The sequence below is a fragment of the Antennarius striatus genome, chromosome 17 (genome assembly GCF_040054535.1).
Source record: "Antennarius striatus isolate MH-2024 chromosome 17, ASM4005453v1, whole genome shotgun sequence".
In the NCBI taxonomy this organism is placed as follows: domain Eukaryota; kingdom Metazoa; phylum Chordata; class Actinopteri; order Lophiiformes; family Antennariidae; genus Antennarius; species Antennarius striatus.
In genome coordinates, this window is record NC_090792.1 from 9,596,070 (window position 1) to 9,623,014 (window position 26,945).

General features: G+C 39.6%; 3 protein-coding genes across 8 annotated transcripts in view; 1 reads left to right on the forward strand and 2 right to left on the reverse strand.

Annotated features, from left to right (window-relative positions):
- Positions 1 to 196: 196 nt before the first annotated feature.
- Positions 197 to 4,902, reverse strand: zgc:194887 (uncharacterized protein LOC571819 homolog). The gene is made up of 2 exons (XM_068339492.1): positions 4,627 to 4,902; positions 197 to 2,213 (listed from the first exon to the last, which is right to left on the reverse strand). The coding sequence occupies exons 1-2, from the start codon at positions 4,769 to 4,771 to the stop codon at positions 1,519 to 1,521; spliced, it is 840 nt and encodes a 279-aa protein (XP_068195593.1). The 5' UTR covers positions 4,772 to 4,902; the 3' UTR covers positions 197 to 1,518.
- Positions 4,903 to 5,430: 528 nt separating this feature from the next.
- The window catches only part of LOC137611376 (KATNB1-like protein 1), a 29,998-nt gene continuing 8,483 nt past the window's right edge, over positions 5,431 to 26,945 (reverse strand). The window contains exons 1-9 of one of the 3 annotated variants that reach the window (XM_068339534.1): positions 8,929 to 9,089; positions 8,182 to 8,266; positions 6,970 to 7,246; positions 6,769 to 6,884; positions 6,633 to 6,683; positions 6,475 to 6,564; positions 6,277 to 6,396; positions 5,951 to 6,044; positions 5,431 to 5,852 (exon numbers count right to left, since the gene is read on the reverse strand). In XM_068339534.1, coding sequence (XP_068195635.1) covers positions 5,820 to 5,852; positions 5,951 to 6,044; positions 6,277 to 6,396; positions 6,475 to 6,564; positions 6,633 to 6,683; positions 6,769 to 6,884; positions 6,970 to 7,246; positions 8,182 to 8,261 — 861 coding nt within the window. In that variant the 5' untranslated portion in view covers positions 8,262 to 8,266; positions 8,929 to 9,089 and the 3' untranslated portion in view covers positions 5,431 to 5,819. Of the gene's footprint in view, positions 5,853 to 5,950; positions 6,045 to 6,276; positions 6,397 to 6,474; positions 6,565 to 6,632; positions 6,684 to 6,768; positions 6,885 to 6,969; positions 7,247 to 8,181; positions 8,267 to 8,815; positions 8,875 to 8,928; positions 9,090 to 26,945 lie in introns of those variants that run through there. The other 2 variants (XM_068339535.1, XM_068339533.1) reach the window with 2 other exon arrangements.
- acp7 (acid phosphatase 7, tartrate resistant (putative)) lies at positions 8,507 to 22,142 on the forward strand. Of its 4 annotated transcripts, none has more exons than XM_068339528.1 (14): positions 8,507 to 8,576; positions 9,496 to 9,616; positions 11,196 to 11,396; positions 11,484 to 11,666; positions 13,183 to 13,208; positions 13,822 to 13,919; positions 18,793 to 18,855; positions 19,349 to 19,463; positions 19,673 to 19,786; positions 20,543 to 20,609; positions 20,996 to 21,063; positions 21,157 to 21,228; positions 21,608 to 21,745; positions 21,827 to 22,142. In XM_068339528.1, the coding sequence occupies exons 1-14, from the start codon at positions 8,535 to 8,537 to the stop codon at positions 21,890 to 21,892; spliced, it is 1,374 nt and encodes a 457-aa protein (XP_068195629.1). In that variant the 5' UTR covers positions 8,507 to 8,534; the 3' UTR covers positions 21,893 to 22,142. The 4 variants fall into 4 exon arrangements, with proteins under 4 accessions (XP_068195629.1, XP_068195633.1, XP_068195630.1 ...); XM_068339532.1 differs by having other exon boundaries at positions 8,555 to 8,576; positions 9,501 to 9,616; XM_068339529.1 differs by lacking the exon at positions 8,507 to 8,576 and adding an exon at positions 9,206 to 9,293.

Consider the following 26,945-nt stretch of genomic DNA (forward strand, 5'->3'; position numbering starts at 1 on the left):
AGTCCACTTTAGTATCCGTACTGCTTAAAATATCGGAATGAAAGCAACTTGTCTCAATGTAATTATAATGTAAATTTAAATTGTAAATAGATTCTAAAAAATTAAAAATAGTACTGTATATTTGATATCCAGAGACCATCTTAAAATTGTTCCACTCTAATGATTGATTATTTACTGATTCAATAGTATTGAGAAATGCCAATATTATCCCACGAGTTGATGCTCTTACACTCAAAGTGTTGTGTGAACATGGTTTATTATCTAGGTGTTGTGTTTGTACAGAAGATACACACTTTAGAATTGTTGTTACATCTCGCTTTAAAGCGGTGATGTATTGTAATTGTCAGTGTTCGTGTGTCCGTTTGTCAACCAAATATCTTCGCAACCGATGCAGATAGAAAGATGAAATAAAAAGCAGATTACTCGGGCGACAAAGGGGATAAAAATGAGATGAAGATCTAGACCTTGAGAAAAGTAGGTCAAGGTCAAATCTCAACTCTTGTACACTCAGGAACCGGATAAGATATAAAGACGAGGGAGAAGGCCAGTGTAAGATCATAGATCAAAGCTAGTGCTTTGATTTACCTATGCACTAGCTTTGATCTATGGTCAAAGAACTAGCCTGGAAGAAGGTCAGGGTAAGTCACAGTATGTTGCAGTCTCTGACTGCCTTGTTTTATTTTAAAGGGCTACTCTATATTGTCTTGGTGTAAGAGTCTATTGACCAAGTCCATAAACTGGAGTTTATGAAAGCCTTTTCACATGTGCCAAGGTCTTTTGTCAAAGGAGTAACGAATAGTCAGCTTAACCGTTTTCACAGAAAAGGTTTAACATTTCCTGCTTTCCAAATTTCAGTGGAAGAGTAAGATCAACAAACTGAACCCTACTGCTCAGCCCTTACAAATGTAAAACACCATTTCATTTTACTCCAACAGAATGACAAAGACGACTGTATCAGAAAAGGTATGGAATTTGAGATCTTTGTTTATCATCATTTGTTTATTATTTTTCATCCTCAGGATATATTTTTAATAGCGATACACAGTATTTGTTTTGTCAGAACAAAATTAGTGAAATCCACATATCTTCATATCTTAATTGTATTTCTGGGAAACTAATATACGGTGGCAAAAACAAAAAAACACAAAACCGTTTGTGAAACCTCTGTGTAAGCTTTGTTTGGGAGATATCATGCACAAGATATTTTACATGTCTGAAGCTGTTGTGTTTTGAAACTTTTTATAAACTGTGATAAACCAGAAATCTGCGCTTGCAATTTGGAGAATGAAAGTGCTTTTGGTTCATGTATTGAAATGGTGTATGATAAAAACAAAGATACAGCTGAAAATGCACGGCATTTTTATACAGTGTTCAAAGTATTTTCAGTATTTTGTGATCCTGTCAATGCATTTCTGAATAAAATGTGGTGTACCGACTGCTGTTAGGAGAAACTGTGGCCTACTACTGTATAAGGTTGTTGCAAAGAAAAGTGAAGCCTACAGTAAACACGGAAAACTCTCACAACTCATCCTTCCTACAGTCTCCACCATGAACCACTTTAACTGTGTCAGAAGGTCTCACCATCATCCATGCATACTTGCACAGTCGCTCTTTGTTGCAGTCCTTTTGCCAGTAGATGACATTCCTACGATTCAGGTTGGCTGCAGCACAGGCATCGTACCACCATCCTCCCCCTGGAACTCCCTGATACTCCAGCACTGCACAATTTTGGAAGTAGTTGTCATTGTCTCTGTCTTTGGTTGTGAATCTTTGGTTGTCATGAAGGTAGCTGTCAGTGTCCCGGGTAAGAGCATCCCCAGCTGTGCCCTGGAAAAGCCCCAACCTCAACCTGTATGCGGATACTTCATCCTCCACCAGGAAAGGATCATACTCCCCAATCTTTATCTGGGCATTGTGGTCTACTAGTTTTATTCCCAGTTTATAAAGCCCAGGCCCATGGGTGAGCTGATGAAGGTAATCATTCCCAAGCCAGTGATCACCAGTTACATCTCCAAAGCCAAGCTTGTATTCATCCCAGGTGCGATCGAAATCCACGCTGCTGTTGATGGTGATTTGATGTACCACGGTCCAGCCTCCTTCCTGCATGGCGCAGTAGACCACAATGGGGGAGTCACCTGGTTGGATCAAGTAGACTCCATCAATGGCATGGCCCGATGAGGCCATCAGCATGTCATGGCAGTCTCTGGGCAGCACTGTTGATAAAATTAACAGACATGTCTGTGGATCAGTCAAGTTTAAATACAGCAAGTTCTTCTAAAATATTTGCTTACGAGGTAAACCAACGAGGCAGGCACTTGGACATCACAAACTTAAGGTGTCAAACACTACCTAAGGGTATACTGATGGCTACCTTCTTTTACATCTGATGTGAAAACATAATAAAACAAAAGAGCACAAGTGTTCACAAGCTTACATGCAAACTACTTGACAGACTTCTTTAAACTTTTGAAGGTTTGCATGTGGAAAGAACTACGTCAGCAACCAAAATGTTCAAGGAGCCATAGTGGACCAAAAAACTGAAACGAAATCTGTCTGGAGCTGCAAAAAATTAAAAGCTTTATATGAAGGTAACACAGGCTGTAAGTGTATTAACATACTATCAAAATGACTAAGTAGGCTGCAAATACATAAGGAACATTCATGATTAAATGTTTACTTTCCCTGCAGCACATCCTGGAGAGAATGACACCAAATGACTTCTCTGCTGTATTATATTTAGTGCTAAAGTTTAATTTCCATTACTAATGTATAATATTTTGCTGCATTGATGAACTCGTTAAACCTGCTCCTAAATGCAGCTCGCACATCAACGATCGCTCCTTGTAAATAATCCCCGTTCAGTGTGTGATGGTGATTTGCATCTCTGGACTCTTTCAGGGAGGGGAAGTGAGAGAGCTCACTGTACATCCCTGGTGAACACAGTCAGTTTGCGCTCCAATGACAAAACAGTGTTTCCCCGCTCCTGGAGATTTTTATGGAGTATGTTTAGGTGACTTGTCATAACCACCATGACGGGCAGTTTTCTCAGCCACTCGGTGTCTTCCAGTGGTGGGTAGTTCAGGTCTTTGCTTTACAGGAATATTTTTAGATGAACAAGAAAACAGACACGCGAAACCTCCTCCCTGGATGTGGACTCTTCTGTCATGGTTTTTGGGTCATGACAGAAGAGTGTCTGCACTTATCATGTTTCACTGAAACCTAACGACAATTTGGAGTCTTTATTCCTTTATTCCTTCTTCTTCATTTTCTTATCCTTTAGGGTTTTCCCTTCAGGGGTCACCACAGTGAATCAGTTGCCTCCATCCAACCCTTCTGAATCCTCTTCTCTCACACCAACTACCTTCATGTTCTCTTTCACTACATCCATAAATCTCCTCTTTGGTCTTCTTCTAGGCCTCCTGCCTGGTAGTTCAAAACTCCTCAACCAATTCTTCTACCAATATATTCACTCTCTCTCCTCTGGACATGTCCAAACCATCTCAGTCTGGCCTCTCTGACTTCATCTCCAAAACCTCTAACATGTGCTGTCCCTCTGATGTACTCATTCCTGATCCTATCCTTCCTGGTCACTCCCAGAGAGAACCTCAGCATCTTCATCTCTGCTACCTCCAGCTCTGTCTCCTGTCTTTTCCTCAGTGACACTGTCTCTGGACCAAACAACATCTCTGGTCTCACCACAGTTTTGTACACCGTTCCTTTCATTTCAGCTGAAACTCTTCTATCACACATCACACCTGACACTTTCCTCCACCCGTTCCATCCTGCCTGTACACACTTCTTCACCTCTTTTCCAGACTCTCCATTGCTCTGGACTGTTGACCCTAAGTACTTAAAATCCTCCACCTTCTTGATCTCTTCTCCCTGTAACCTCACTCTTCCACTTGGGTCCCTCTCATTCACACACATGTACTCTGTCTTACTGCGGCTAACCTTCATTCCTCTCCTTTCCAGGACAAACCTCCACCTCTCTAGCTTCTCCTCCACCTGTTCCCTGCTCTCACTACAGATCACAATGTCATCTGCAAACATCATAGTCCATGGAGATTCCTGTCTAACCGCGTCTGTCAGCCTGTCCATCACCATAGCGAACAAGAAGGGGCTCAGAGCTGATCCCTGATGCAGTCCCACCTCCACCTTGAACTCTTCTGTCTTTATTCCTCTGTCCAATAAATGAAAAGCCAGCAGACAGTTTAGCAGGAAGACATAACAAGTTTTGTACAACGCTAATAAAATCCACACAATTAAGTAAACACCACTTTTAAGTAAACACCACACAGGAAACAGTTTCCACGAGTCCTCCTCAGTTACAAAACAAACAATTTGTAAATGAGATATCATATATTTTATATATTTGTTAAAATTAGTTAAGCTGCCAGGAGCAGTTTATTAATGAGCAAAGGGACAAATATTTCCTTGTGCGCAAAAGAATGTACATATTTATTCGCATCAATCAGACATTAATGGCGACAGAGACTCAAAGCCGTTTGTCAGATCAGACAATCTCAAACCAATCGATGGAGGACAGAAGAGCAGTCAGGTTGGAAAAGTTTGCTGCCCTACATTCGCCTGCCCAACACTTAAAACAGAAAGTAAAAACTTGCATACCTCTCATTCCACGGTTCAAAATCAGATTGTGTTCATCTGGATGAATGAGATTCAGGTTCGCAGCTTGGAGATCCTCCGCTTCGATGTCGGCCGTAAAGAGCACGAGGAAGGCCGCCGCCGGCAGCCAGAACCTCGGACACTCCATCCTCGAACACCCGCTGCTGCTGCCAGAGTTCTACCGGTCAGCTGGGACTCACCGAATTTATGGAAAAACGCTGTGCTGAAGGGAGGAAATGGAATATATCTGGACGATGTTGTATGGAAGCTTCTAATTTATTTTCGGGGATTATTAAATTACACTAAATTTAAAATAAATAAATAAATAGAAAGGATGCCACACCAGTGTGTCACCTCAAATCAACCGACTTGAGGTGACATAAATGTCGTCTTCCCTATATCAAAATCTTTTATCATAGGACATAGAATAAAAAGCACCAAAAGTGGACAGTTCAGGTCTCCGGTTCATTGAATCTCTTCAGAGTCCCACTCACAGCTGGACTTCAGCCTCAGGTGACACAAACCCTTCACTTATCTGTGTCCATGCAGATAACCAGCATGTAACTGGAAGATATGATGAATGCAAACCCAGATATCTGAAATCTCTTTCAAGATTCAATGAGGCTGAAGTCCACATGCAGCTGAATAGTTCACAAAGATGTATTGCAAACAGCAGCAGTTCTATTTGTTCATTCATTTAACTGTAATTGTTTTTCGTTTTTACATAAAACAGAAACAGTATCACAAAAGTGTGTTTGTATTTGTTGAAGCTGTATCAAACAATCATTTCAATACCAAGCTTTCACATTCAAAATAAGACTTTTATTAAACACCAACTGAACAATTTAAGAAAGCAGACAGTCATGTACACTATATCTTTCTAAAGTCCTACATTCATTCTGATATTTTAAAAAGGCAATGTCCCAGCAAGAAAAAAATGTAATATCACAATGATGGGAATCTTTTCTTCAGTCACGGCCACAATTACTCTTGAACAACATGGATTACAATTTTTATTGCACATTCTCTGTATGTCCATTCAAGTTGTTCAGCAAACTATCAAGTACGACCAGCTCCACCTCAGTGGGAGAACAAGCTAAGAGGCACCTCTTGTTGAAACAGCTCATCTTTCTACTGAGGATTCTTCTTAGAAGTTGCTGCCAGAGAAAAAGTTGTTATCTGGTTCTTCATTGCCATCAATAAAGTTGAGACAGGAATGAATCAATAACCTGAAAGAAAAAAAAAGGTCCTGAAGGGATTTTTGCTACCTAAGATTTATAAGTATGAATAAACATGGGAAAAATTTGTTTATACATGCACGACTTACCTTTGCCAGGTCTCCAGCAATTCCTGGAACAGATCTCAGTGATGATTGCTGATGCCATAAATCCAATAACTGCCGATTAAAGACCTGATAATTTCTGTAATACATAAAGTCAAACACTTTATTGCAGGAGCTGTATGTTCTGAACTCTGTAGAACTGGCAAATTCTCACTAGTTAATGGCGCTGAATGGGTGGTTTGATTAACTGAAAAATCTAAAGAGTTAAAAAAATATTTTTGCTTTAAATTAGCATTGTGTGATTGTGTTTTCTCTATTCTAAATATTTTATTTATGATGTCTTCCAGCTCCTTAAACAGATCAATACTTACTTGTCTGACTGAGGTTTCGTTGATCCACTATAGCCACTGGATCTTAGTTCGTCAAACCAGCTTTTCAAAACAGAGTTTATCCACTTTAAACCGACGATAAGATACCTGTCACGATACAAACTGTTTATCTTCACACAGCAGGTATACTAATGAAAGTCTGCAAAAACAAAGGCAGTTCGATTTAGCAAGAAGACTCACTCTTCATACGGACTGGCGAGGACCTTCTTAACTAAAGGAAGAAGGTCAACACAAGAGCCAATAGTGATCCTGGAGGAATCCTCATCAATGCTGTAGAGAAACTCGATCAACATTCAGCCCCCATGTAGTCAGTGTTACTCAAACATCAGCTCCCTCACCTTTTGCTTATCAGTGGGAGGAGATCAACAAACACACCAATGTCTTGTATTCTGTGAAGAATCAACAACAAATTAAATTCAAGCAAACATACTGAATTTTACAATTTGTTCATCAACAACGCAGCACATTACATACCTCAGAAAGTATGTCAGCAGCTCCCCAATATTCCTCTGCCACAGTGTTAAGGACACTTTCAGTCGTAGATGTCTTCCGTAGAGAACGTCTGTCATTGAGCTATGATCCTTAGTAAGCTGGAAAACATCGATGGTTTCACAACATTTAATTTGTGTGCACACAGTGATGAGAAACAGCCTGATCTCTGATGGTATGCCTGACCTCAGAGATCGTGCAGTATTCAGCTTGTTCAGAGCCGGATATACCAGTCATGTAGCTTTTATTGGCATTTAGTGCAAACTCCCAAGAGTCCATGTCAGTTATCTCCTGTTTCATGTCCTGCAAACACTTCATATCGTTCTCCTTGTTTGCAGCATCACAAGTTCTCCCTGGCCCAGCAGGCTTCCTTCGGGCCACTATCGGATGATGGGTCTTCCTTTTACATGACACCACTCGCTTCACTCTGCCTGGGTTGTTGCCAGAGCGACAAACTGGAAACCTGAGCAGGGCGAAAAGTCCAAAAGGTTTCTTCAAAGCAAACATTACACAGTTGCTGTTATTAATTTCAGAGCAAAATGCAGTTCATCATGCTCTTATTCTTCCCTACATTTTCTAATCCTTATCTGCTTCTACATAGCAACATAAATCCTTCACGTATTGAAATCTTCACGGCTCCACAAAATTTGGTTAATTTGGTTTCATAATTTCAAATAATCCAGACCAACTAACCAAAGTCATGGGTGAACACATAACCTCCCAAAATAATGGCTGTTTGTGGCCTTATGTACAACATGAGCTTGTAGATACACTATCAGCAAACAGTCTCCAATAATTTGAAGAAAATGTCATCATCTTGGTTCAAGTTTGATAATTCTACAGTGCTGTTTTCTCATAAACGTCCAGTCTGTGCAGTATTTCCACATACAGTTACATTTGTGCAGGAAAATCATATCTTTGTTGACTCAAGTTGGCTGGACCAGTAGTTGCAGCTTCTCCAATTCACAGAACCACAGCCAAGTACTACCAGCAACAGACAGTTCTCAGAACAGAAGAAAGCCTGTAAACTTTACTTAGAAGTTCAGTTGACTTTATTCAAAACATCTACTACGACCTGGATTACTGAGGATTTCCACAGACAAGAAAATCATATATTCCAGACTCATATTTGGGGGTGTTAAAGGATAAAACATCATTTGACAGTTAAACACTCACTTGCTTTGAGCTAGGCCCCTGCTACATTATAAAGTAAATTTCAGCATTACCTTTGTTTTTCAGTCACAATATACAGTATGTGTAAATATTTCTGTTGAACTCCTCATTTTTCTCACTATTCACCTGCATATTTGCAGAAATAAATTTGTATGGTTAAAAAAATAGATACTAAGCAGTATAAGAGTTTATTGTGTTTTAAAATGTGTCACTCGTCTGACCTACCTGTTGTTTTTCCCATGTGGATAGCTCACGCTGTACTGGGCTGTATGTTTGTACTCTCCATCTTCACTGTTGAAATCCATTGGACCTAAAGGGACAAAACCCCAAGTCATCGTCTCAAAAAGTTTCAGATCCAATTAAATATTAACACAAATTGATTTGTGTATTTGTATTCGGGTCAATCTCGGAAAATAATCATATTATAATTTGAGTCTTCAAGTGTACAAACAATATTTTGTTGTATAATATTGTGGTAAGTGTACTTTAAAAGAGCATACAACAAGAAGTTCAGCACATCGAATAAAATCCACCAAAGACGCTGCTTAAACTCAGTTTCCCATAATGCTCTTTTCCGTATGCGTGACGTAAACAAGAACGGCTCCGAGTTTTGTGTTGCTGTGAGTAATTTTAGTCATCCGTTTAAAATTTAAAGGCAGCTAAAACTACTGTACTTTGTTTATCCTTGTTAGATTGTTATTATTTTAAAAATCATTTTGTTGTACAACTTTAAATCGTAATCGTGGGCCTGAAACCATTTTATTCGGATTTACGCAGTGCTAACTCAGTACCGCGTCATGTACAATAGGTTTGGTTAGAATTAGCGACCTAATTTAAGACAGAACAGCCAGCTAAGCACCGTTTATAGTGACGTGCAGTCGTCTGTAGAACCGCTACAGCAAATCAAAGGCTTCCCAATGCGGACACTACGTTCCTACCAATGACATGACCCATTGCTTTACCGACACTCACCTTGTTTTCACCTCCTAAGCGGCAGCGATACAATGAAGCCGGTTCGATTGGTTTTGTCTTGTTTCCGTGACTGACATAAAGAGGACATTCTACTGACACCGCCACAAAGTGTTGAGCATCTTACTCTTTAGTACAGTGTCCGGAAAACGCACCCTCTAGCGACTGCATATCTAAATGGAGCAAAATTCAAAAACAAACATCCCGTCAAGGAGTCATGCAAACGATCAGCTGATCTGACTGTTCATAAAGCAGCTGACAATGCTTTATTAACATCAGCTGCTTTTATTGACAGATCATCTCTTTCCCTTTTACTCTCGGTCAAGTCAGCTGTCTCTGCAGAAATTGAGCGTGTTTTACATTTTGCGGTGAGGTCAGGTTGGGGTATTTTAAAGCTGAGTTGTCGTTTCACAAGTGACACATTGGCCCATTGGATTTTATGGTGTATCAACAAAATCAGTGTCGAGAAATGTTTGACAAGAGAGCTTCAATAATTTCATCATCATATGACAGTATGGTTTTATAGGGTGTCTGTTGCTACTTTGACCAGACCTCCTTTTTCTTCTGCAGTTCAGATTGAAAATGGTGCCTGTCCATGCTGCCTGCGCTTTGTTAAGTCTTTCACCCCTTTTGGTGCTTGGTGTTCCTCCTGTTTGGACCCAACCAGAGCAAGTACATCTCTCCTATCCAGGTAAGTGCTTGAATTTCCCCCATCAGCCTCATGTGTTTTCATTTAAGGAAATAAAAACCCTTTAGAAATAAGAATAATTTATTTTATTGTTTGTTTTTTTATACATATAACTCATTAATCAAAGGATTGTTAATACTGGTGTTTTTCACAAGGTGAATTTTGACCTGATATGAAGTTCTGAAAAATTTCACTTTATTCAAAGGACAGGGCTAGATGGAGGAAATTGATTCGCTGTGGCGACCCCTGAAGGGCAAAGCCGAAAGGAAAAGAAGAAGATTCCACTTTCATTCATCTGCATATTAAAGTCGACTCTTGCAAACCAGCTAATTTAACGCCACCCTAGTTGCCCCCTGGAGCTTTTTCAAAAATATGGTTTCTGGAGGAGGACAAGTCTTTAAAACATTCTTAACAATTTCCAATGTTTTAAACGTTTATATAAAAACATACATTCCCACCGGAGGGTATGGAGGTGATGAACCTTGTCATTCAGATGGTGAACAAGATAATTGGAAAAGCATTAAATCAACGTCGGTTCCAGGAATTGCTAGTTGACAGTAAATATTCAGATCTCCTTCTACATAACAAACTCTCCTGGCTGTCCAGGGGGGAGGTTTTGCATCGCTTTGTTTCTTGTTTATGTGAAAACATTCCTGAAAAGCAAAGACCTGAACTACCCACAACTGGAAGACACCAAGTGGCTGTAAAAACTGCCCTTCATGGTGGATATGACAAGTCACCTAAACATGCTCCATAAAAGTCTCCATGAGCGGAAACACTGTTTTGTCATTGGAGCTCAAACTGACTGAGCAGAAGCAGGTTTAACGAGTTCATCAATACAACAAAAAAATAATACATTAATGTTAATACATTATGCATTAATACATAAATTAGTCATGGAAGTTAAACTTTAAGCACCAAATATCCTAAAACAGAGTAGTTACATGGTGTCATTTTCTCCAGGATTTGCTGCAAGGAAAATAAACATTTAATCATGACTCTCATGTATTTTGAGCCTACTAGTCATTTTCATTGTATACTATGGTAATATATCTAATATACTATTACTGAGTGTGTTGCCTTCATATAAGGTTTTTAATGTTTTGCAGATCTAGAGAGATTTGATTTTAGTTTTTTTTTGTCCAATATGGCTCTTTGAACATTTTGGGTTTCCGACCCCTGAGATAATTCAACGGCCCGAGGCCTCGATGCAATTTTACATTTATACCCTGCAACAATTACGGAACCTGTAAAAGCATTCTGTTGGACAAAAAACACTTTTAGGGTAAAGACCCTGGACAATTACCACAACCGTCGTGCACATTGCTCAATATTATTGTATCACCCTTGGTTTACACTTGTCTGTGTAGCATAGTATTTTCTTGGCCACTCCCTATGATAAAACTTTCTGTCTTTAAACTAACAATAATGAAAACAGAACACATCCTGTTGTCAGTTTAACTCGTTTCTCAAAGCACCACTCTTGTACTTTTAAAAGCCCCCACCTTGGCTTTTATACATATGTCAGTGAATCCAAATGTTCTGTCAGACCAGTCTGCATCACAGTTCCTCATCTTCACAGGAGTGATTGGTTCTATGGTTGTGACTTGGACCACTTTTAATAAGACAGAGAGCAAGGTGGAGTATGGCCTAAAGGGAGGCCCACTCTTTCAGATGAGCGCCAGTGGTGATGCGACCCTGTTTGTGGACTCAGGGCGAGAGAAGAGGAAGATGTACATTCACAGAGTCACTCTCTCAGGCCTCAAACCTGGTTCTACTTACAGTGGGTGGAGCTTTATTTTTATTCACTTTGCCATTATCTGAATGTTTTGCTGTCTGACCATGCTTTGGTTCTCCTGTGTTACCCCAGTCTATCACTGTGGGAGTGAACAGGGCTGGAGCGATGTGTTCTTATTCACTGCTCTGAATGACAGCACTAGTTTCAGCCCCAGGTTTGCTCTGTATGGTGACCTGGGCAATGAGAACCCCCAGTCTCTGGCAAGGCTACAAAAGGAGACACAGCTTGGCATGTATGACGCCATCCTGCACATAGGTAAGCCCCACACTGATAGGAACATAAAAGACGTGAAACCATTACATTTAATCAGCCTCTCTCTAAGAGATTATTCATACACATTTTGAATGAAATGGGATTATGACCTCTTGCTTACTTCATCACCAAAAATCTCCAGTTCCCTATCTTTTTTGAAGATCTTTTTTTCCCCAATCATTTTTCTCTTGCTGGCTTGTCCAATAATTAAAAAAAAGGTTAAACATTGTTTTATTATGCTATGATTATGTCAAAAAGTAAAATTTTTGTGTGTTCATTTTTACATTTTTTTTGTTGGGTCACTTTTACTATTTGAAGATACTGTAGTTTTAACATTTTGGAAAATGTTTGTTGTTTTCCTATTGAAAGTAAGGTGGAAAAATTGATACCACTTGCAGATCATATGTGCTTAACATTCTAAAAATGAAGTTAGAATATAGCTAATTAGCCTAGTATAGCATTAGGACCAGAAACAGTGACTATCTACCAAAAGAAAGAAAATAAAAAAATCTCCTTTGTAGTTTCACTAAAGCTCATTACATGATGTCAGCATATAGCTCCCTGTAAAAACCCAAATTGTACACATTGGAATACATTATGGGATTTGTACATATTAACAAATTTAAACTTAGACTGAAACATACTTTATTAATCCCGCAACGGGAAATTATCTTTTCACTCACACCATAAAGAGATGTTAGACGTGTGTGTGTGTGTGTGTGTGTGTGTGTGTATAATATATATTATGTGTATATATATATATATATATAATATATATAATATATATTATATGTGTATATATATTATATGTATATATATTATATTTATATAATATATATATTATATATATATACTGTATATATACACTGTATATATTTATATTTTGTTTACAGGCCCCTGAAACAAACACACAACACACTAGGGGCCTGTAGGCATGCAAATTAGTATGAGGGAGACAGAGTGACGGGTCGCGACTTTGGGGTGCGCCCCAAATGAGCAGCTTGTAGGGAGGATGGCCTTGCTCAATGGTGCCTCGGCAGTGCCTGGGAGGTGAGCCGATACCTCCGAGGATGGCTGGTGGGAGTGGGAATCAAACCGCCGATGTCTGATCATAAGGTGTCCGCTCTACCACTAGGCCACTGCCACTGTCTTTAATAAACAGCATAATACAGGCTGTTTATTAACGAGTAGTAAGCTTAATATAAGCTGTTTATTGACGAGTAATAAGCTTAATATAAGGTGTTTATTAACGAGTGTTAAATGTGCTGGTAGGTGGTCTTCCTTCACCAGACCTTGACTCATGTTTATGAAATAGAATTGAATTAATTCAATGTTGTCCTTTTTTGCTTTAAATGGATTGACTCTGTAGCAAAAACTTGACTTTTATCATAAAACACAAACAAGAATTACATAAATGAAACCTCCACTTTTTCTGAAAACCCTGCTCCAGAGATACACATACTGTTATTTTATAGTTTACACAAATATGTTTTTAACTTGGACTGTGTTTATTTTACAGGAGATTTTGCTTATGATATGCATGAGGTATGTTACTTTTTTATTTTCCTTAATATCACTTTTGTCTAGTTAAGGTCGATAACAGGAAACTTCTGGAACACATTCATTTTCCCCAATAATATTTAGATTAAAATTGCACCATTCTAAACCTCATATTAAAGTTCATAAAAATACTTTTTGGTCATTTAAAAACATCTCGATTGTCATCATTAAATATAAAACGTACATACCAGTAACTTTGCCTTGGATGCTAATATTTACTTTATGGATTTTTTTTTTTTCTCAAAAATACTGAACATGATCTAATCAGCAGACTCCTTTAGAAAATATTAACCATGATTCATACAAGCTGCGCCTTCAGCAAACACAAGTATGTCTTATGTCTGCACAGAAGAAGGGAACATTGTCTGAAAGGTCATTAATGGCTGTGGCAGCCATGAAAGGTTTTTAAAAGCTGGGTAGAAAAAGAGACAAAAATGCCTTTGGTCTCAGTGAGGTTGGATAGGCTAATGATACTGTATATTCCTCTAGCCATCTGGAAAAGGGATTTACACGGTCTTCCAAATAATTTGGCTGAATATTAGTAAATGAAGAATGAACGTGTAATGAGAAAATCTTTGATGCCACGTCTCTATTTCAGGACAATGCCAGGGTTGGAGATGAGTTCATGAGGCAGATAGAGGCTGTCGCTGCCTACGTGCCCTACATGACCTGTCCAGGCAACCATGAAGCCCCTTAGTAGGTGGAATTAATTTCTTCCTAATCTCTATGACATTCCTCTTCTACCAGTTAGATGCTCAATTTCTGTAGGATTGGGTTTTGTTTTTGTTTTTGTTTTTGTTTTTTTTGGGGGGGGGGGGGGGGGGGGGTCAGGAGCAGCTCACATGAAACTCGTAGCTCATGAATCAACATGGAACAAGTCTCACTGTTTGCTTTTTGCTTACATGTGATGCCACATTCTCCTCAGGGGCTAAGGTATAATTATTGGGTTTGGCACAAAAGCAGCAGTAAATTCTGTTTTCCATATTGTAGAGAGACATTTGCCAGATGCCCCTGACAAATTTCATTCAGAGCTGCCTCCTGTAAATGTAAACTGTGTTTTGGGGGGATCAGCTGCAGTATTTTCCCCTAGAAAGAACACTTTGGTCTGCTGAAAACTCTTCACTGTACCATTTTGAACACATGGGAGCTATTTTGGTCTCTAAATACTGGGGAACCACCAACATCTAAACAAGGCAGCAATCTCTGCAACAAAACATACCAGACTGGGAATCATCAGTTTTCACTATCTGGTTTTCAGTTCCCAGACTGGGCCTGGGGTTTTGGGAACGATGCCTATATTTTGACACATTTTTAATGAATGTGTTGTTCATTTTAAGTCTGGTATATTTTCTGGACTGAAATTCTTTTTTGAGGTAAATCAAACATCTGCTGGTTCCAGTTTCTCACATGTCAGGATTTAATGCTTTTCTGACTCATGTGATGGCAAATAGAATATTTTTCAGTTTTAGACTGGTGGTGAATTTGGGAATTGTGGTAGGCATTTTTTCCACTATTCCCAGAAATGTTATAGATAGAAATTAGTTGAGTACGAAAATAGTCTACTGATTAATTCATAATGAAAATAAAATGTTACAATTTCCACTTTGCATTTCGCATGTTCGTCCCTGTTTGAGTCCTACAATGCTGCTCCATTAGATGATTTTTAGAGTACAGTAACTCCACCAAGGTACCAGGGATGGGTGATGGGCCAGGAAAGAACCCATTTAACATCAAGCAATCTGATTAAAAGAGCAGATATAGGAATCTTTTCCATTGTCCTGGTCATTGTTTTAAATGACAGTACTAAACCGTGTGAGGAACCCATCATACTGAGTGGAACTTCTTGTTGAATATGAATCTGTTTGCAGCCTTCAGATTTTTATGATAGCCTGTTCCACTGCCTCTGAATTATAGCTGACAACCTTTCTCAGTCGTGTAATATAATAAAATATTACGCTCTACCAAGTTAGTGGATTGTTTTCTGTCCGTTTCAGTTTAGTCAATAATATTTTTCATGCGATGATGATGTAGGATGATTCGCTCACGATTAAAGACCTCAGTCTGTGTGTCCCATTATTTTAAGTACCTCTGCTACAGTCAGCATGAAGTATTCTTTGCATTTTGAAAGATGGTTGATTTTGTGATATTTATTTGGTATTGCTACAGCAAGACAGTCTTCTGCTGACTTTACGATATGTAATGTGATTACTCCAAATCTGTATTGATGGGCTTCTAATAGTCATCTGTTTTGGAGGGTGTGCATCCTGACATATGAACCTAATATCAAGACCCATTTTGCTGCATTACATAACCAGAAGTCCAGCTACTCTGTCCCTCTTCTATAAGTGGGTGTTTGACTGTGTTTATAAGAATGCAGACATTCGCAGGAGGAGGTCGCTGTTTTTCTTCGTTGATCTCTCAGTAAACTTCTCTGCTCCTCTGTCTTTCCAACCTCAAACCCTAACCAGTGAAAGGCAACTGAAACTGAGACAACCTCAACGTTTTCAGTCTGTGCTCCAGCAGTAGAATATTACATTCATTACAGAGGCTGAGGCTCCAGTAAAAACTGCCTTTGTTGGCCAAGTACAATATGGTTCCTGTGGGATTGTGGAGTAACCATCCCTGCTTGAGACTATGTCCTGTGAGCCAGTTTGAGGCTTTGATTGGTTCAGTTCTCTTCTCCTCCTGGATTCCACTGATCAGGAAGAAAGGGGAGTTGAAGACGAGGGGAGTCTTGTTCCCTGGGTCAGAGTCAGATCTATCACATTGAATTTAACAGACACCAGATTTTTAGCTCCATTTTATTTGAATGAAAATGCACACAATATGAAAACAAGTGTTTTTGCTTGGTGTTATAGGGGATTGCTCACACATTAAATTCCTATAGATGATGATGAAATAAATATAACATCTGAGTTACAGAACAGAAAATATATTTTACTGAACAGAAGAGGCTTTCTCAGATGCCTCTTTATATGCTGCTACTGTTAGAAGCCACAAGATGGGGGTGTGAATTCATTTTCTGACTGTCCCTGGCTCAGCCTGAACACGGACAAATGATGAACATTGAAGGGATTTCAATTTTTACATTTGTTTTAGTCCGTATTGCTTCAATCGTTCTATGAAAAGGTACTGCAAATATCATTAATGTCTGGATTTAAATATTGCAAGTCCTGTTTAAGGTATTATAACTGATAATAAACTATAAATCCATTTCTTGAAGATGTGTTTTAGACTCTTGAAGTTTTCAAGATAAACCTTCAAGATATTGTTCCCTGTGCTTGATGGTCTTTGTTCAACAAATAGGTTTTACATGATCTTTCTTATTACCGGTAAGTTTTGACATCATTGTCAGAGCCTAATTATTTCACATGTCTTGACTGATCTGCACACTTGCGTTCGTACTGCACCAGTGCTTGGAAAGGTCTGGATAAACCTATTCTCATTCTGATGTGGGAATAACTCCTATGTCCATCATCTTGGGTAGTGCTAAGTAGGTATCTCAGAAGTATTATATTCAGTATTTTCTGCACTACAAGGCACACTGGACTATAAGGCACACCTTCAATGAATGGCCTATTTTAAAACTTTTCATTTATAAGGTGTACAGGATTATAAGGTGTATCTGATTAAAAGGCACACCTTCAATGAATGGCCTATTTTAAAACTGTTTTCATATATAAGGTACACTGGATTATAAGGCACACTTTCAGTTTTTGACATAATTAAAGGTTTTTAGGTGTGCCTTATTGTGCGGAAAATACTGTAATCACCTCAACAGTCAGTTGAGCTAACCACATTTACCTAACCTCAATGTTCCATTAGCGTGAAATGTGCTTCAATTGCAATGTCATTTTTTCACAGTTTAATGATTGATCATTAAAGATCAAACACATTATCTGGTTTAGCTTAATCTGCTGTGAGTGGAGAATTGGGCTTTTCCTTTATCTCATCTAAATATCATCTGGAGCCACTGAACCTGTTGGTGAGCACGTATTAACGTGAACATCTTGGATCATTTAGAGGCAAAGCCAGACAAGACAAGATTGCTGTGGGCACATTTTGGTTTTAAGTCAAACAAAAGAGAAGAGCCCAGTAACATTAAGGAGCTAAGAGGTAGCATATAAAACAGCTAATGTCGCAAATCTAAAAGAACATGTAAGGATGGAACAAACTCTTTGTGGAAAAGGTGGAGAATACTGACTGAAAAGGTCAGCCATTGGGAAACTCCACCAAAAACCTTCCTGTGACTCAGCTCCATTAAGACATTTGTTATTAGTAAATATCTGTCATTAAAACTTTTGTCTTTTACTCCTAGTCTTTGACCTTTGACCTCACAGTTCTCTGGTCCCCACACCGCCACGTTAACCCAGTTCGGGTGGTTATCCAAACTGTCCCACCCTGTCACCAATGAAGTCCAGAATGTTGCCCTTTTTCTCTCACTTATGTAAGACAGGAAAGCAATCATTCCTATCACCTGCCCTTTTTAATGGCCTGCTGAGAAGATTGGTTCCTGCTTCCATGCCGAAATTAAAAGCTGTGAAAAGAGGCTGGCGTCAGCGGGTTGGCATCACAGACAGCTTTCCATGAAAGTGCTTTTTTTTTTCCCGCTTTGTGTGGTGCACCCATTCTAATAGTTAGAGAGCACTGGTTTAACGTGGATGATGGTGCACTGTTACATGTTGTTGATCACTTCTTGGATGATTGTGTGTCTTTTGTGTGTGAAATTTCAACAAGTCTAGAAAGAAGTGGTGGGGATCGTGGTTGTAGTGATAGATACTTGTAGATATCAACTGGTCCTGTTATATGTTAATCCAATTTTACTCTCCAAAACTCTTTAAGTGGCTTTTAATCTGACGCCTCAGAAGGCCTGTGAATCTAAATATATGATGTTCATTAAAGACTATGTCCTGGTTTTAAAAGGGTTATGTTTAGAGGCCTGTTTTTTTGATTGAACTAGGACACGCAGCCACAGTGGCTCCTACTTGCTCAGCCCAGCGCTGCTCCACCCAAGCACCCCTCACATTGCCCAAATTTTTTTATTATCTGTTTCCAGAAACTGACCATGATCTGAAGCTTCAAAACATCCCATCAGAACTTTAGAGGGTGATGACACAGAGGCTGTATCCATGTTTTTCTCCAGCCTTTCATTTGGAGGGGCAGCCACTGATAGCCTGACTCCAGCAAAGCGTACACTGTACGCCGTACAGCCTCTCAGATCATTTAATATTAGCTTCATCTTGAAGCAGATCTCACCATCTCAGTGTGTGGGTCGTCTTTATTCAATGATATACCACCCTGTATTTGAAAGGTGACTGAAAACAAAAGAATCTCATCAAAACTAGGATTATTTTCAAGAATTCCTGCTTTATGGCACAGCTGAAAGTGATCTTCAGGGTATTGGGAATGGGATATAGTTTAGCTCATCTGTTTGTATTGGTGTAAGCTCCACGATATAAGAGAGGACAGATGTCTGTGGTGTTAACTGCGGTCTTTCAGATTCTTAAAGAATCTAAGTTGTTTGATCAGTTCATCTAACAGGTCTTTTCTTGTCCTTTTCTGTTCACAGTAACTTCTCCAACTACAGGAACCGCTTCAGCATGCCCGGTCAAACGGAGAGTCTGTGGTACAGGTGAGGGAGGAAAGTTAAGAAGTAGAAAGCAACTTCCAATCAGAAGTGGATGCTAGGTGTGCAGACAGAGCAAGGAAAGTGGAAGGAAGAGACTAGAACATCCGTCTATTTAGTTTACCTCCTATCCCAGGGATGTGGGGACGACAAAGAGCTTTACATTTGATTGGCTCACTCATGGCAAACTTCGCTCTCTCAACAGTAAGTTAATACCTTTGTGGCCCACAGGCCAGTTGCCCAGTCTTCATTCTCAGATGGGGAGGCCTGTTGAAAGGGCGCACTGAGCTCATGTGCACAGTTTGCATCAAAGGAAGGCAGAGGGAAAAAAGGGAAAGGCAATCTGAAATCCTAGCTACTGGAAACAATTCCTAACGTACAGTACACATGTACAGAACACATGTTTTTCCATGAATCTTGCAGTTTGTATTCAGACTTTTTAAGTTGCCTTCTCTACTGGGTCAAAGCCATGTGTCATTTTAACAATGTGTGTCTGCAGCTGGAACCTGGGCTCAGTACACATCATCTCCCTCTCCACAGAGGTTTATTTCTACCTTGAGTTTGGCCTGGATCTTCTCTTTAGGCAGTACAAGTGGCTGGAGGAAGATCTGGAGGTCAGTAAATGCAACGCCTACGCTGCAGGTTTTGATTCTCTTTTTTTCTACTAAAGCACAATTATCTTTCAGCATTACAGTATTTTAGTACAAACATAGTGGTTCTGGTTCATTAAAATGAAGATCTGAAAGGAAATTCAATGTGTCATTTCTTTTTTTGTTCCAAATAAAAACAGCTCTTTACACACTTGTCGCTTCTCCTAACCCAGGTGGCTAACAGACCAGAGAACCGAGCAGTGCGACCATGGATAGTCACCATGGGACACAGACCCATGTACTGCTCCGATGATGACCAGGACGACTGCACCAAGTTTGACTCATTTGTGTGTAAAACACTAATTCCTACCCATTAATTGATGCATATTTACTTACGTTAATAGCTAGAGAGTAAGGCATAGGTGCAAGGCCTACTGTGACTAAGCACCAAAGCTGAGAACTGAAAATCAAAGTAACCATTAATGTCATGTGAAGGAGTATGATTCTGTCTGCTTAAACTCAAATGGAAAGTCCTGTTGTAATGTTGTAGTTGGATTCTGTGTCGGTTCTCAGTTATCCAGGTCATGGTTATCCAAAGTTGTTTAAATCAATCCACAGGACTTCAAGAAAGTTTCTTGAAGACGTTTTGTCTCTCATCCAAAAGGCTTCTTCAGTTCTGAACTGAAGCCTTTTGAATGAGAGGTGAAAGGTCTTCAAGAAGCTTCAAGAAACTTTCTTGAAATTCTTTAACTTGAAAACATTTTGTTAACCGCTGCATTAAGAGCAGAAGATCTGTATTGTTAAAGGTTTTATATCCTGTGGATGTATTTTTAGGACTAATTTTCTTCCACTTTACTTCACAGTAATTTTCCCTTGTAGCAGACACATTGCAAGCAAGCCCGCAAACACACTAAGTATCGTATACTGTCATTATTGTTATTTGGAAACAAATACTTTCCACTTAGACATCTCTCAGCACGTGAGAGTGTTTTCAGGTGTTGGCATGGGCATAATGGGATTCCACCAGGTAGTTTTGAGCTGCGGTTACGATTTTGGATGACTGTTCCAGGTCGCCCTGACGTTATCCCTCTGTTTTATCTCAGGTCCGACTAGGAAGGAAGGACACCAAACCACCAGCTCCTGGTCTGGAGGATCTGTTTCACCGCTATGGTGTGTTGTCTCTCTGTGGACTGCTAATGGATGTTTAACATTACAAATTTGCACACCTCGGCTAAACTAAAAGTAAACAGTAACAAAGAGCGGAACAATCCAAACATTCTTTGTTCAAAAAGCCAGCCTCTGATATGGCTGTCAGCCCAGCAGCCCATTTGTAAATGTCGTCTTTGTATTACATTTCTTTTGTTGCATTTAATTGTTTAAGTTGTGGTAGCGCTTAGTGAAGTCAGATTGATCTGATTTTAAGATGCTGTTGACAGCTATTAAAATCACAACATTGAAGAGAGACGTGGATAAATGTTACAGCCACAGCCTGTGTTGTTTATAACATTTGTAACAGAGTTGTTTTAGAGGTTATGAATATGTATGGTCTTTCACAGGAGTGGATTTGGAGTTGTGGGCACATGAACACACTTATGAGAGGCTTTGGCCTGTCTATGGTGACAAGGTTAGTTCCTGCATTTGTAATTCATTACAGTCTTAAATGTATGGTTAACATTTTATTGTTGCTAAAAGAAACAGTTAATGCTTTTCCCTTCAGGTTTGCAATGGGAGCAAAGAACAGCCTTATGTGAACCCTAAAGCTCCAGTGCACATTATCACAGGCTCTGCTGTAAGTACCTTCTTAACACCGCCTAAGTCTCAATGTTTTTTTCCACATAGATCATGGAATCAACAGCAGCATCAGCAAAAACAATGTCAGATATTGTCCAGCTTCCTTTCTGTGCAGCATTTGGTTTGCCACATGAGTTTACTACCAGCTGCTCCTCCAGTTAGGAGTGTTGTTATGCGGTGGTGAGCAACACAGGCCATGCCTCTTCATCTAACCACAGACGAATTAGTCATTGACATATCAAAATGTGGTCAGACTCACACCGAGACACAGCCGCAGTTGTAAATGTCACACAAAGGGCTTTGTGGACAGAGCTGCAGGAATGCATACTCCTCATTACTAACAGAATAGGGTACAATCACTGATGATCTCTGTGCAGGGCTGCAGGGAGAAGACTGATAGATTCAACCCGAACCCCAAAGACTGGAGTGCTTTCCGCAGCACAGACTACGGCTACACCCGAATGCAAGTGGTCAACAGCACCCACCTTCACCTGGAGCAGGTTTCTGATGACCAGGTAAGACCAGGTGGAAAGATGTGCACAGAAGCCAAATTGACTGTTTAGTGGTGATGAGAAATATTTTTTTGTGTATTCCAGCAAGGCAAGGTGATCGACAGCATATGGGTGGTGAAGGACAAACATGGCCCCTTTGCCTGGGTCTGAAGACCACCCTCCTCAAAAAAAAAATCTACTCAGGAAATGAAGTCTTTTTTTTTCTTCATGTCAATCATACACTGATAAAACACTAATTTTTCACTATGTCTGACCAATCAAGAAGATCACTGCTTGATTGTCTTATGTGAAACAATACAGTATAATGTGACTACTACTGCTGTGAGGTGCTAAACCTTGTCATGTTTTGCACACAATTTTTTTACACATAATTTTAATAAATGAGATTTTTGTTGATGGATATCTGGATTCCTTTGTCTAAAACCTTATTAGAGTTCATTTTAGTCGTCAAACATTTCATTACATTAAGTTTCCATCGACTGATAGGTGGTCTCTTCCTCTCTCCCTGAATAATCCTCTGACACTCAACATAGAGAAAATGAGTTTGGTAGAGACCGTGCCTGAATCTTCTCAAAATATTTTTCTTTTCAAAAACCTGAAAATGTACTTAAACATATCAGATTCATGCTCAATCACTCTATATAGATGATAGATTCTTCTTCTGTGAACATTATATTAGAATATTAATATTGAAATCCAGGTTCATTGTCTATCTGTGGCCATCTGGGCCCGAGACAGGTGCATGGAGTCTACTTCTATGCTGAAGAACTGTTACGCTTGTGGCTCGTGTGCCTGCAGAGGTGAGTGTTGCTTCCACCAAGACTCTCACTGATAGGCTGACATTGATTCCTAACAACAGAATACTGCCTCTGATAAGTAATGGGTGGCCACCAGCACAGCTCCCTGATTTAATTCAAGCTGGATTTTATTTCCGTGGTCAAATATCGTCTATGCATAATTCAATGATTTGTTAACACTACACGTATGTTGATGCATAGAAGGCTATGAGGCTGACAATTTTGTCCAAAAGCACATGCAATGATATGAGGGTAAATTCATTCAGTTATGAAAACACAGCTGGAAAAGCACTTTTTAAAAAATACATTTATTTATTTACTAAACACCTACTAACACAACACACTAATTTATGACTGCGAGTGTCCAACAATTCTTACAGGAGTATATTTTCCCATGCTGTGGGAGGCACATGGAGGAGGAGGTCCAAAGAGCCCAGCAGGAGGCCGGAGCACGTGCTGCTAAACTGTAACCTACACTGAGTCATCGCGTTTGCTTACAACTGTAAGAAACCACAATTATAGTTCAGTCAACGTTGTTTCTTTCTGGTTAGCTGCCTGTGTACAAAGATGCAAAATGGATCTATGGAAAGTTGAAATAATGAGCATGTCACATGGAGCGCACGTTCCTCATCATTTAGTTAATGCAATTTCCTAAAATTTGGACTGATCGCAATCCAGGAAAAAGCGAGCAAGAGTGAAATAACATGTCACATCAGATTGTATGCTTTGTTGCTGACAATTGATGGGATTATTACTACCTAGAATAAAACAGCGGAGCAGCAACTTTCTAGTTGTGTGGTTAAGGACTTTTGCGGGCAGACAGACAGAAGTTCCTACCTTTAATAACACAACTTATTTTTTCTACCACTTGTCGACTAATTTTTAACCAATTGATTCATCACCACCCATTAGAGACTTTAGCAGAACAGAGTTCAGATTTGTTAGTTTGTTTCAGTAAAATGTATGTTAAACGGGAGGCTCTGGCAGAGGGGGAAGCAGGGAGGGTCGATGGCTTGATTCCTGGCCCCTGATGTCTATAAGTCAACTACGCTGAACCCAAAATCGTTTGGCCGTCCCATTTGTGCATGGCATGGAATGTGCAATATTTGAATAGAATTTGCTTTTACTCCTTGTTGGTTTACATTAATATTAGAACCTATTTCCAGTTAATTCTCTTTTCTTAAAGGGGAGCTAATTCTGGTTGGACTATTTTTTTTCAAATCCGACACGACTGCCTTGTCCGTCTCACATGTGTTTACTTCACTGCAGCAGTCTAGTTTCTAAGGAAATAACAGTTCTTCGTGCTTTCCCAAGCGTATGGCTCAGTTAACCAAAGCAGTCATGAGCTTCCTCAAAACTCTATGAGACACAAGACAACAGAAACAGCTGAGGAGCATCTCTATGAGACCTAACAGAACCTCCTTCTCTTCAGCACTGGGGCTTACCAACATTGTTTTTCTATTTTCACGAAACTTAAGCAGCTTCAACACACACAACAAACTCTCTCAGGGGACACGGGAGGGCCTCTGTATGGTATTTCTTTCATCGAGGGACAGCGCTTGATCACGGGGTTAACTGTGAGGACTAGAAATGTTTGTAATTAATTCAGAAGCTGGATCTCAGGGATGTTTTGTAAACCCAGTCATTCAGTGGTCTTCCATAACTAAAACACCACTGCAAAGAAGCCTCGGATCACAACCAAGACAAACAGTCAAGTTTAGTCTACCGAGGCGCATTACTGTGCATTCTTACCATAATTCCATTCCAAACATCAACACTGCAGTGACTTATAGGGCTTCAGAGTATACTATGAAAAGGAACACAACATGTACACTGTGAACACACTACTGTAAATCTAAAAAATAAACATGATAGCAATCAAAACAAGGTTTTGGGTTTTGCACTTGTATAGTGTTTGAGGGAAACACAAACCAATAGAACATAAGCTGCGAGAGATCAGACTGGGGCTTAATGAAAGCTACATATTATTCCTAGAGATATGGGAGGCAGGCTACCTGGGTTAGAATCACACAGTTAATGTGCTTTCTAAGAAACCTTACCAAACACCATGTGTCCTGTCTCCAGGGTTGGGTAACACATAATTTGATGGTGTTACATGATTGCTAAAAGTAATTCCAATCAACCCAGGTCAGTTTTTATTTAAAAACATAACTAGATTATATTATATTTCTAGATTGTCAATATTACATGATAACACTGGAAATTTCAGAGTTATTTGTACTTATTTGTATCATAAATCTATATTGAAATTTTAAAAAAGATTTTAAAAATAATTGCCTTGTAACACATTTGCAGAGGTTGGAGTGAACTTCTCTTTAGGTTCACCTCTTAGATACTGAGATGGAATCTTTTTTTTTTCAACACCCAAACTGGTAGGTTTTCATCATTCCACTTTTAATATATTCAGAGGCCTGTAAATATTTAAAAGCTGGTATCGACATGGTCATACTGATTCCAGCTTATCTGACTTTGGATAAACTGACAAGGTCTAAACCGACCCAGGGTGTTAGAATCTTACCTTGTTAGCTTTGGGTTACCTCCTTTAGAGAGTGGTCTGGTGCCATTTTGGGTTGCAATAATATTCAGAAAGAAAAGGCTGGACACCATTTCTGGAACAGATCAGCCAGTGTATTAGGATTGACCCACAAAATATAGTTTACACTCTACAGTACACATTGTAAGAGACCCTGATTTTTTTTTATTTCTAAGATGATCAATCTTCTCTGTTAAGCAGATGTAGCTCAGGATTCACAGGTCATGCTGTCAATATATAGACAAATATGTTATTGAAAGCTACAGCCAGCCAACCTGAGTCTGCTCCCAGTCTATAGGAAGTATTTACTTGTGCTCGGGGCCAGACATTGAACCCACTGACTTTGAGCCTTGACGAATTCTGAGAGATGAACGACAGCAGTGGTATAAACAATTACATATCTGCATGCCGATCGGTTCAAGATGTTAGGGTTTTCCCATGTCCACAAAGTCTCCTTTCGCATCCTAACATTAGCCAGCTAAGGTCATTGAGCCTGGTGTCTCAACAGTATAAGGCCAGGCTTCTTTGGCTCTTCTGAAATGAGCATGATTATTGACTGTGACATTTATTTGCACAGTTTCCATAGGGATCTGCTTTTGCAATTGAAACTGTCTTGCTGTAGGTTCCTTATTACCACTCTGTCATAACATCACACCTAACCTGTTCTGAAAAGCCACCAAATGCTCAACACAGTTCCGCCTAGCATCTAAGTCCAGCCACAAGGATCTAACTCATTTAACTGCAGCACTTATCCTCTGTACTCTGTCATGCCTGCCTGGTTACGACAAATTGCCTGGCTGAGCGGTTTTGGCTGTTACTGCTGAACACATGTTCTCAACAAATGCAGTGTTCCATTGAGAACAATGACAGGCCCAATAGTGCCTACCTTGAGTCCATACTCTGGAAGGTCTGTCGTTTTAGCACCAAATATCATTGTGGCTTCTTATTGTTGGAAGTTTGGTAAACAATGTTGTGTTCTTGTCTATTAGTGTTCACCATCGGTTCCACATCATTGTTGAGTTCAGGTTGTTTTTTGAGGTGAATAGGCCGCCTTTGTTATTCCAGAAATGAGGCCATCACCTAATCAGCACTTTAGACTTGAGCTTGACAAAGAAAATGTCAGAGACTGGTTTACAATACGTGACTACAGAGATGGTAACACAAGAATACCTTTAGAGCTCTGGTTTTAAAGCCTTTGAGATAGGTATCACACAAAATGTTACGTTTTTGCCCTAAAACATCACAAACAGAGCTTGAGGACTTTGAATGTTGTCAGCCTTTCAGGCACGTGTTGAGTCCACACTTTGCACTCAGTCATTCTGAAACGAATGTAGGGGTGTAAACTGCAAGCCTTTTTGCCAAAATTTGGCGCAACAATCAGCAAGTGGTAACAGTCCCAGCTCTGTCGGAGTGTTATGACAAGGGCACAACCTGACTCTAGGCATAAGACGATATTTCAACAGCTTAATTCCCATTGGGAGTTCATGCGTGATCTTTCTCCAGGAACTTCTGTGGTATTCAGAATGCTACTGATGGGATGGAAGGCACTGATGGATCTTTCAGCACTCGGCAAAAGGACATAAATGTCAATGCAGCGTTTTTTTCTTATCCACGTGCGATAAGTCTGGAATTCAAGACTGTTCTCTCACCTCAAGGTCAGGAGTCAACATAGGAGACTTACTCTGGTTTGGAGGGCAGCCAAAAACACAAAAACAGTCAGAAAGCCCTATGTGGTTTAGCCAAAAAGAGGTAAGTAACATGAGTGAGGGTATTTTGGGGAGGATGGGTGCTTTCAAATAAGCAGGGGATGAAGTAGAAAGTATATGGCAGCACTGAAAGTTGACTCGCTCCT